The sequence below is a fragment of the Gopherus evgoodei genome, unplaced genomic scaffold, assembly GCF_007399415.2.
Source record: "Gopherus evgoodei ecotype Sinaloan lineage unplaced genomic scaffold, rGopEvg1_v1.p scaffold_33_arrow_ctg1, whole genome shotgun sequence".
Taxonomy (NCBI): Eukaryota; Metazoa; Chordata; order Testudines; family Testudinidae; genus Gopherus; species Gopherus evgoodei.
In genome coordinates this window covers 508,998-519,853 of record NW_022060005.1, presented here as the reverse complement: position 1 = coordinate 519,853, position 10,856 = coordinate 508,998, and the positions used below count along the sequence as shown (strand labels likewise).

Here is a 10,856-nt window from a genome sequence, read left to right as displayed (position 1 = left end):
GATCACTATGTTACTACCCAGAGTGATTAGGTAAATAATTAAAAACATTGAGAAGAGGAAAATCTGCATCTGTGGGTCACTGGAAAGTTTCCGGAGAATAAATTCGGTCACTGTGGTTTGATTTTACATTGATATTTATTTGGGAAAACTGTAACCTGTAAGACCAATAAATAAATATATTTAATTTAACACAACATAAGTGAACTAAATTGGCATGCGGACATTATCTGTTCAGTTGTATGAATGCAAAGAAAGCCCTATTCTATCCTGTACAATATATGTATTTAAATAGATTTTAAGATTTAGAGAAATAGACAGCAACAAACTGGTTGGAATTTGTGTGTTGTACAGAGACAAAATATGCCAGATAGGGGCCGAAGTCCTCTTGCGTAACTGCCACTTTAAGCACCCAAATTGCAGAATCAGGCCCAAATTGCAGAATTCACAAAATCCCTGCCACGCTAGGACTAAGGGAAAGCTTGATACAGGCCTCGCTTAGCCTCTCCTGTTGAATCTGTTCCACTGTGATTGAATAATTAAAGTCATTGAAGAAAGGAGACTTGATCTCCTGCATCCAGGGTGAGGGCCTTCACAAGCAGATTATAAAGTTCTTTGCTCACTTGATGTTCCTCTCTGGCCTAATAACTCTTTCATCTGTCCTTCTAACATCAGCACAGATACAACTGTTTTTACTCCAGTTGGGGATCCTGCCCCTTTACTCCAATGGAGCTATGGCTGAGTCACACCCACTGGGGATTTGGCCAATTCTATAAGTATCTCTTTGTCTATTACATTTTGTAATTTTTGCACAGCAGTGGTTTTTGGCCTTTTTTCATTTGTGGACCCCTAAAAAATTTGAATGGAGGTTCCGACCCCTTTGAAAATCTTAGACATGGTCTACATACTTCCAGACCACAGGTTCATAACTACTGTTGTAGAGTATTTAATATCTATACTATATAATTGGATTCATCCCTATTATAATATCTAGGATTTCTATAATAAATAAATCAAAAAACCGCAGGCACCTAGAAATACTGGTTTAAGACTCAGCATATTGCATAGACTGACAACTCAGCCAAACAGAGAGAATACAGGCAACTTGATAATTATTCTGAATGCCATAGATGGGGCCTCCGAAGAGCTTAGCTGTATGACAGCCTCCTCCATTGGCAAGGTGTATTGTGTGGAAGCAGGTAACCTCAGGTGGATATCATGCAGCTGTCCAAACTATCCAAGGAACCCAGAGATAGTTTTCAACAAAAGAGTGAAAAGGACTCAGTGCAAACCAAGACGTGATCTAAGGTTGGATTTTGGCAAAACCAGAACAGAGAGCCTGGAGAAAAATGAATGCTCCAACACTGGAAGAAAAGAAAAAGCAAGAAAATAATGACTGAACATATGCTCACTGGAAAACAGAGCTTAATTGCAAAGAGGAATATTTACAGAAATGGAGATTGAAAGGCTGAAAAGGGGGATGAGTCATATTGACCCACCTGCAAACATTTTGGTAGAAGCAAATAATACAGGATTAACAGAAACCACAAACTGAAGAGAAATTGAGGACAAATATGAGTGTAGTAGCTCCCAAAGAAAGTATAGGAAATATGAAGGAGGTATCGATTTATAATATATTATATTTAAAGAGCAGCACACAGCCTGGAGATGAAATATCAACTAAATGAAAGGATGTGAGAGTTATGAAGGAACAATGTAAGGAGAAGATCATCACTCAGTGTCATGGACTTGAAAGATTTCCCACAAAGTTCTTAGTATCAAGAGAAGAGTCACTTCAGAGACCCTAGGAGATTTTGATCTGATTAATGTTAAAAGCAGAATAGGAAAACTAGAGGGCCAATAAATGATGTGGGAGAGTTTCAGCACTACTGGAAGGAAATCTGGTCTGAGGATGTAATATATAATCAGACAGCAGACTGGATTAAAAAAGTGAGAAAAAAATTAGAAAGCCACAGCACAAAGGAATACACAAAGACCAAAGAAAGAAAAAGATGAAGTACCGAGAAGAATAAAAAATGGAAAGCCACCCAGACCAGATGGGATGCATGGATTCTGGCTGAAATGCCTCACAACATGGATTGATTGTTTGCTTGAACAACTTAATAAATGTCTGAAGAACAGATTTCCAAGATGGATAGTAATAGAGACAACATTCCTGGTACCAAAACAATAAAAGGAGGAGGAGGAAGCGGCCGCAGTAATCTATGAATTATAGAGCAAACACGGTTGGTTGACCAACTACATGGAAATTTCTATCACAAATCTGGCAAAGAAAATGTGGATAGACATAGCTTGCAATGGAATGCTGCCTCCTGAGCAAAATGCTCAGTAAATATGAAAGGGACAAAAGACCAACTCAGGCTTTCCAGGAGGATCACAGAAAAAGTTAGATGGTCTCATTCTTTGTTTTGTATCTTTTGTAATCCACGAATGTGGGACTCTCCACACAAGGAAAGTGTCCAAGGTTCATCCAAAAATCATCTCCTTTCTACAGCAATCTATGCTTAACTGGAACACTTGACTCTACCTAGAAGGGACTCTTCGATGAGGTCCAAATTAAAAAAGAAATATTTCAAGGGGATTCCTTAGCACCAGTGCCATTTGTTGTAGCAATGCTGCCGATTCTCCCTCATGAGAATCAATGAAAATTAGTGTAGAGGAAATAAGGATCCATTGATCTTTGTGATGGTGTATGACAAGTTGGTATCTCTGACATGACCTCTTCATTCAGGATGTCAGGGAGTGAGACATCGATTCTGCCATCCATCTTGCAGCTCTCACTCTCACCCTCATCCACCTCAGTTCTCTCATTAAAGAGACCTGTATTTGCCTATGAGGACACCCCAATTCTGCTCTCCCACTTGGTTCACTGTGTCGGAGGTCCATTGCCAAAAGTGAACCTGATCTATGCCTCGCATGAGAAGATGAAGTCTCCTTGGCAATTGTGCTGATGGGCATTTTTTCATCACATGCAAGGAAAAGTTAATTATACATATATATATTCTTAGAAATTAAAGCAAATCAAGTTAATAGAGTTAAACTTTAGACCTCAGAGGGGAAAAATGGTAACAGAGGGTCAGGCTGATGAGAAGCGGGGAAAGAGGGAACAATTGGACAAGGGCCTTGAGCTCACAGGGCCCCACCGAACATCTGTAACTTGGGTGAAATGGGTGGAGGTGAGGATCCAGATACTGGATGTATGCTCGATTGGCCTCAGAGGGAGACTTCTAACCTCAGGAAATCTGCTTTTAACCAGCTGCTCTGCTTATGGCAAAATAACAACTCACAAGTTTAAACAGCAAACTTTAAGGGCCCGATCCATCATGCGTCCTGCTCTTCCGGATAGATTCATGAGGCTCGATTCATGAAGAACTTAGACATTGGGTTGCTGAGTGTCACAGCGCCTAAATTTTAGGCACTTGGAAAAATCACTGCCCTTCACAAAGCCTGAGCTTAGCCCCTACACAATGAAGGGTGGGAGAGAGAGATACCCAAGAAGGGGATCCACAAAAGCCAGCATGGTAGGCACGGAGCCACCTAAACTAGCTAGTGGGAGATGCTAAGCCAAGAAGTGCTAAGTCCCACCACTCCCAGGGAGTTCAGTGCCTAAAGCCGGATCTACACTGGGCGGGGGAGCAGAGGGGGAGTCGGCATCAATCTATGTTATGCATCTTCAGCTACGTGAATAGTCTCATTGCTCTTATTTGTTGGCACTACAGAGAACTGCTAGAGTTCTGACCCAGCCCAATGTTACTGGTAGCATGTTACATAGAGTGAACTTCAGGGATCTTGTCCCAAGGGGAACAAAACAGCATTTAAACCATTCTCAAGAAATCAGCTTGAGTCTTGGAGGCAGCTCAGGAAAGGCTCTTTGTTCCACTACCACAGATAATCCTACACATCTTGAGTGGTTCACTGCTTCGGATAAAGGGTCCAAGGATCACATACATAGACCTATTGGATGTCTTGAGATGCTCTGTTCCGGATGTAGATAGACTAGATAGTGCTGCAACACTAGGTCCCAGTCACTGGAGTGTTCATTCACGAATTTACATATCATGGCCCCCAAAGTTCCATTAAACCTTTCCACCAGGCCATTGGTTTGATGGTGGTACGGGGTGGCAACCAAGTGATTCACCCCATGAGTTTCCCACAGTTCTTTCATGGTCTCGGCCAGGAAATTTGTCCCTGAATCCATAAGGATATCGGAGGGCCAACCTACCCTGGCAAAAATGTCTATTAGGGCCTGGCACACAGTTTTAGCCCTAGTGTTGCCTAGAGCCACTGCTTCCAGCCATCGGGTAGCAAAGTCCACGGAAGTCAATATGTACTGCATTCCTCTGGGTATCTTTTTTAGGAAAGGACCCAGAATATTCACAGCTACTCGCTGAAATGGTACCTCTGTTATGGGGAGTGGTTGGAGAGGGGCCTTGACCTGGTCTTGGGGCTTTCCCACTCTTTGGCATACCTCACAAGACCGGACATACTTGGCAACATCCTTGCCCATCCCCTCCCAGTGGAAGGACTTCCCCAACCGGTCTTTGGTTCTGTTCACCCCAGCATGGCCACTGGGATGATCATGGGTTACGCTTAAGAGCTTCCCCCGGTATTTAGTTGGAACCACCAACCGTTTTTGTGGATGCTAGTCTTCCCGGTGTCCACCAGAAAGAGTCTCCTTATATAAAAGCCCTTGTTTTATAACAAAACGGGATCGGTTAGAAGAGCTGAGAGATGGTGGGGTGCTCTGTGCCGCTGCCCATGCTTTCTGAAGGCTGTCATCTGCTTCCTGCTCAGTCTGGAACTGTTTCCTGGAGGCTGGAGACACCAGTTGTTCCTTAGACTGTGGGCTTGGGCTTGGTCCCACGGGAAGTGATGTAGGTGATGGGGTTGTTTTTGTGGCTGGTGAACCGCTCTCTGCTGGTGCACCAGGTGGTATTTCAGGCTCTGGCTGAGCCTCTTGGGTATGATGGTCTGCTGCTTCTGCCAGTTCAGGCTCCCTGGCGCCCTCTGGGGTTGGGGTTGAAGATGAGTTTGCAAGCGCTGGTGTCAGAGCTGGCAATGGTTCTGGTGCTGGTTGCATTTCCAGGTCCGGGTCTGGGACTGGAAGTACTGTGGCTGTTGCAGTTGTTGGCAGGGGATCCGGGTCCATTACCTTTGTCTGGGTCTCTGCTAACACAGACGGGGCCTCTGTGGATGGCTCAGAAAGAGGAATGGGTCTGGAAGCTTGCCTGGCTTGGCTGCGTGTAACCTTTCCCACTGTCTTGGCCCACTTTACCTGGTTGGCCAAGTCTTCCCCCAGTAGAATGGGGATGGAATAATTGTCACAAACTGCAAAAGTCCACATTCCTGACCAGCCTTTGTATTGGACAGGCAGTTTAGCTGTAGGCAAGTCTACAGCTTGTGACATGAAGGGGTAAATTGTCACTTGGGCCTTTGGGTTGATGAATTAGGGGTCCACTAAGGATGGGCATATAGCTGACACTTGTGCCCCCGTGTCTCTCCACGCGATAACCTTCTTTCCGCCCACTCTCAAAATTTCCCTTCGCTCCAAGGGTATTTGAGAGGCATCTGGGCCTGGGGATCTTTGGAGTGATGGACATATAATGAACTGCACTCTTGGGGTTCTTGGGGCAGTTGGCCTTTATATGTCCCAGTTCATTACACTTGAAGCATCGCCTAGCTGACTGGTCACTGGGCCGAGGTGGGTTACTGGAGATTGGTGAGGTGAGAGAATAGGGAGTTGGTGGCTTTCCTTGAGTTGTAGGTGGGGTCTTGGGTTGCCCTCGGGTATAGGGTTTATTGTCGGTGTGACACCGGTGATATTCGCTCCTTTTGATAGTAGCTTTTTTCTTTTCTGCCGCTTCCACCCATCTGGCTCCAATCTCCCCTGCCTCGGTGATAGTTTTGGGCTTCTCACCTAGGATGCACCTTTCTATTTCCTTCGGAACACCCTCTAAGAACTGCTCCAATTGTATTAGGAGGTGCATGTCGTCCAGAGATTTAACATTGGCTCCTGATATCCAGGCATTAAAATTCTTTCCAATGTGGTAGGTGTGTCGGGTGAATGACACATCTGGTTTCCACCTTAGGGCTCTGAACCTCTGACAGGCATGCTCAGGTGTTAGCCTCATTCTGATTCTGGCATTGATTTGAAAAAGTTTATAATCGTTCATGTTCTCCTTAGGCATTTCAGCCGCCACTTCTGCTAAGGGTCCACTGAGCAGTGGCCTCAGCTCTATCATGTGCTGGTCTTCAGAGATGCTGTACCCATGGTAGGTCCTTTCAAAATTTTCTAGGAAGGCCTCAGTGTCATCACCTGCCTTGAAGATGGGAAATTTCTTGGGATGTGGAACAATAACTGGCGAAGGGTTGGCAGGATTGGCTGTGTCATTCGGCTTAGCCTGTTCTAATTCCAGGGCCTGCCGGTGGGCCTCCCTCTGGAGTTCCAACTCTTTCTCTTTTATCTCCAGCTATCTCCTGTGGGCAGCCTCTCTTTCTCTTTCTCTCAGCTTCATCTCTTTTTGTTTTATTTCTAGTTCTTATAGTTTTTTTTCCATGTCTCGCTTGTGGTCTGCGTCTTTGATTTGTTCCTCTGCATCCAGTTTTGCCCATTCCTGTTTCAGGGTGTCCTTGGTAGTCATGGTTTCTGCTCTTTTGTGTTGGGGCACCCTTTGCTGTTTACTGCCTGAAATGCTGCTTCTCTGTTGCTCCTTAGGGTTGCTTAGCAACAGAGTCTTTTTTTTATCTCCTTCTACCTAGCTATTCCCAACAGAGTTAGAAAGAAAAAAAAACATTCATTTGTAAATGTGTTTTGCTGGTGTATGGTGACTCAACTGGAGTCCCTTTGTTTAACAAAGATCCTTGTTAAAACCTAATGACTTTGCCTTCAGAGTACTCAGAAGGGAGAGACCAAAAAAAATTCCAGACCTTTGCTTTTAAAACAATCTTCTCTAGCCTGCTTTAGACACAGCTAGCAGGGAAAGACAAAGAAAAAATCCTACTGGCTTTTGCTTCTAAACCCAAACTCAGTCTGCCTGCAGATAGCTAGCAGGGAGAGAAATAAAAACCTCACTGGCTTTTGGATTCTGTCTTATCTATCTATCCCACACGCTGCACACCATGTCATGGTATAATTCCCCAATCTGAACCTTAGCATCCAAAATATAGGGTACCAGCATGAATTCCTCTAAGCCCAATTACCAGCTTAGTACTTCTAGTACTTCAACCAACCAGGAGTTCCAGTGCCTGGTACAATCTCTTTGGATCTTAACACAAGGAAAGTAAACCCTTTCCCTCACCATTGCCTCTCCAAGGCTTCCCCTCCGTGGGTTACTCTGGAAGATTACTGTGATTCAAACTCCTTGAATCTTAAAACAGAGAGGAGAATTCACGTTCCCCCCTCCTTCTCCCTCCCCCTCCCAGACTCTTCCTGAGAGAGAAAGTAATCCTAACAGAGAGAGAAATTTAACCTTTCTCTCCCTCTTCCCTCCTTTCTCCCCACCAATTCCCTGGTGGATCCAGACCCAGTCCCCTGGGGTCTCACAAGAATAAAAAAAAACAATCAGGTTCTTAGACAAGAAAAGCTTTTAATTAAAGAAAGAAAAAAAGTAAAAATTATCTTTGTAAATATATATGTTACAAGGTCTTTCACCTATAAACACTGGGAATACCATCCCAGCCTAAGTATACAAGTACAAATTAAAATCCTTTCAGCAAAATAAAATTGAACTCCTTCCAGCCAAATACACATTTGCAAATAAAGAAAACAAGCATAAGCCTAACTCATCTTATCTACTTAGTACCCACTATTCTGGACATATAAGAGACTGTATCAAAGAGATTGGAGAGAAACCTGGGTTGCATGTCTGGTCCCTCTGAGCCCCCAGAGTGAACAGCAACCAAATACTAACAGCACACAGAAAAACTTCCCTCCCTCAAGATTTGAAAGTATCCTGATCCCTGATTGGTCCTTTGGTCATGTGACAGCAAGGCTCACTGAACTTGTTAACCCTTTACAGTCAAAAGAGACATGAAGTACTCCTGTTCTATTAACCCTTAACTATCTGTTTATGACAAGGCCAGAGAGAAACAGAAAGTGAGCAAAAGACTTTATAGTCTGCTTGTTACGGCACTCACTTTGGATGCAGGAGATCAAGTCCCCTTTTTTCAATGACTTTAATTATTTAACCACAGTGGAACAGATACAACAGGAGAGGCTAAGCGAGGCCTACATCAGGCTGTGCCTTAGTCATAGCTTGGCAAGGATTTTGTGAATACCTGTCGGGCCTGATTCTGCAGTTTAGGTGCTTAAAGTGGCAGTTACACAAGAGGACTTCGGCCCCATCCGGCATATTTTGTCTGTGTACAACACACAAATTCCAATCAGTTCATTGCTGTCTATTTCTCTAAATCTTAAAATCTATTTAAATATATATATTGTACAGGATAGAATAGGGCTCTCTTTGCATTCATCCAACTGAACAGATAATGTCCGCATGCCATTTTAGTTTATTTGTGTTAAATTAAATTTATTTATTTATTTGTCTTACAGGTTACAGTTTTCCCAAAATAAATATCAATGTAAAATCAAACCACAGTGACCGAATTTATTCTCCGGAATCTTTCCAGTGACCCACAGATGCAGATTTTCCTCTTCTCAAAGTTTTTAATTATTTACCTAATCACTCTGGGTAGTAACATAGTGATCATGGTGGTGATAAGAGCTGATTCTCATCTTAAGACACCAATGTACTTCTTTCTCTTCCATTTATCCTTTCTTGATATCTGCTATTCCTCAGTCACGGTGCTTAAAATGCTGATGAATTTCTTAGTAGAGCACAAAACTATTTCTGTCAATGGCTGCATGGCCCAGATGTTCATTTTTATCCTCGCAGCTGGTGCTGAAATTTTCAATCTCTCAGCAATGGCTTATGACCACTATGCTGCCATCTGTGACCTATTGCGTTACATGGAAAGAATGAGCAAAGGGATTTGTGTTCAGCTGGTGAGTGGGACATGGACAATTGGCTTCTTCCATGCCCTGCTTAACACTGTTTTTATCTCCAAGCTGCGTTTCTGTGGGCCCAATGAAATCAATCATTTCAACTGTGAATTCCCTCCTCTATTACATGAATCCTCCACTGACACCCTCACCAATCAACTGGTGCTTCTTACTTCTGTTGTGATATTTGGGTCAAGCTCCTTCCTCCTCATGCTGATCTCCTACATTTACATCATGTTCACCATCTGGAGGATACGGTCTGCGGAGGGCAAGCATAATGCCTTCTCCACCTGCAGCTCCCACCTTATTGTGGTTGGTTTATGGTACCTGACTGCCTTTTTCCAGTACACAAAACCCAGCTAAGTTTCCTCTGTGGTTCTGGATGAAATATTCTCCATCCAGTACAGCATCTTGACCCCCATGTTAAACCCCATCATCTACAGCCTGAAAAACAAGGAGGTGAAAATAGCACTAGGGAAACTGTTGTGGAAATTGAAGTTTCTCAAGTAGTGCTGATGATCTTGAATTAAATATATATCTTTTTAAATCCAAGAGCAGAGAACTGAGGCTAAATTGTGTTTGAGACATTCTCAAGTCAGGTAACTGACGGTCACATTGTGATAACCTCAGCTGCTTTAAATCAGTGTGGCTCCAATAAAGTCATTGGGACATGTTGTACAAGAGTCACTGGAGCACAAGGGCTTGGACCCTGGGTTTCCTACATCCATAGTGAGTGCTCTGAGCACCAGGCCATAAAGTCATTCACACATTTCTCTCTCTCTCTCTCCTTTCCCCATATCTGTTTAATCTGGCCCACTGACTTCAGTTGAACTATGGCCAATTTAAACCAGCTGAGCATCTGGCCAATTTAAAAAAATCTCTTTGTCTATTGATTTCTCAGGGTTTTGTTCTTGATTAATTTGTTGAAACAACTGATATTAAATAGCTATCTTACTGTACTTTACTAAAATCTCATGGATTTTTTTTCAATAATTAATTATAATAAATAGTGGAGTCAATTGCTTTATTTCTCAGATAGGACTAGATCCACAAAAGAACATAGATTTGAACAGGAGAGTAAGAGAGAGACCCTCATGAGCATATCCCATATCCCCATGGTTAGGGCACTCACATGAGTGGGGAGAGATCCCCTGTTTAAATCCTGTCTCTTTATCAGGCACTTGAAGCATGGCCCTCCCACATCCCAGGTGATTACCCTTACAATTGAGATAAAAGTTGAGTGGTCTCCTCCATCTAATTCCTTCTTCCTTTCCCCACCTCAGTTTTTTGCTAAAAAATTCCTTAGGTGCAGTTAGAGGATTCCCATCTGGGAACCCTCTAAACAGAAGGAGGTGTCTTGCTCCAGGGGACACGGAGACTGAATTCTGACAGAGGTGAGGTTTAGAACACACCCTTCTCCTTATCCTCTCCCATTGGCTAGGGAATCACTTATCATGATGTTAGGACACAGGAACAAATGGTAGACCATCCCAGGTCAGATGGTCCATCAGACCAATGGTTCATCTTGCACAATATCCTGTTTCTGACAGGGGCCAGTACCAGATTCTCAAAGGGAAAAATGAACAGAACAGGCAATTATTGAGTGATCCATCTCCTGTTGTCCAGTCCCAGCTTCTGGCAGTCAGAGGTTTAGAGACATCCGGAGCAGAGTGTTGCCTCTCTGGCCATCTGGACTAAAAGCCATTCCTGGACCTATCCTACATGAATTTATCTAATTCTTTTTTTTTTAACTGTCTTCAGCAGAAGAAAAAGGGAACAAGTGAAGTTAAAATGAAAGCCTGATTTAATATTTTACATTTCAAATGCTTTAACTGTT

The 10,856-nt window shown here is 43.2% G+C and overlaps 1 protein-coding gene across 1 annotated transcript; it reads left to right on the top strand.

Annotated features, from left to right (window-relative positions):
• The first annotated feature begins 8,725 nt into the window (after positions 1-8,725).
• Positions 8,726-9,382, top strand: LOC115641066 (olfactory receptor 1030-like). The gene has a single exon (XM_030544178.1). The coding sequence runs from the start codon at positions 8,726-8,728 to the stop codon at positions 9,380-9,382; it is 657 nt and encodes a 218-aa protein (XP_030400038.1).
• Positions 9,383-10,856: the final 1,474 nt, after the last annotated feature.

Coding starts and splice junctions, on each gene's coding strand:
- LOC115641066 (XM_030544178.1), top strand. CDS start 8,726: ATGGTGGTGATAAGAGCTGATTCTCATCTTAAGACACCAATGTACTTC.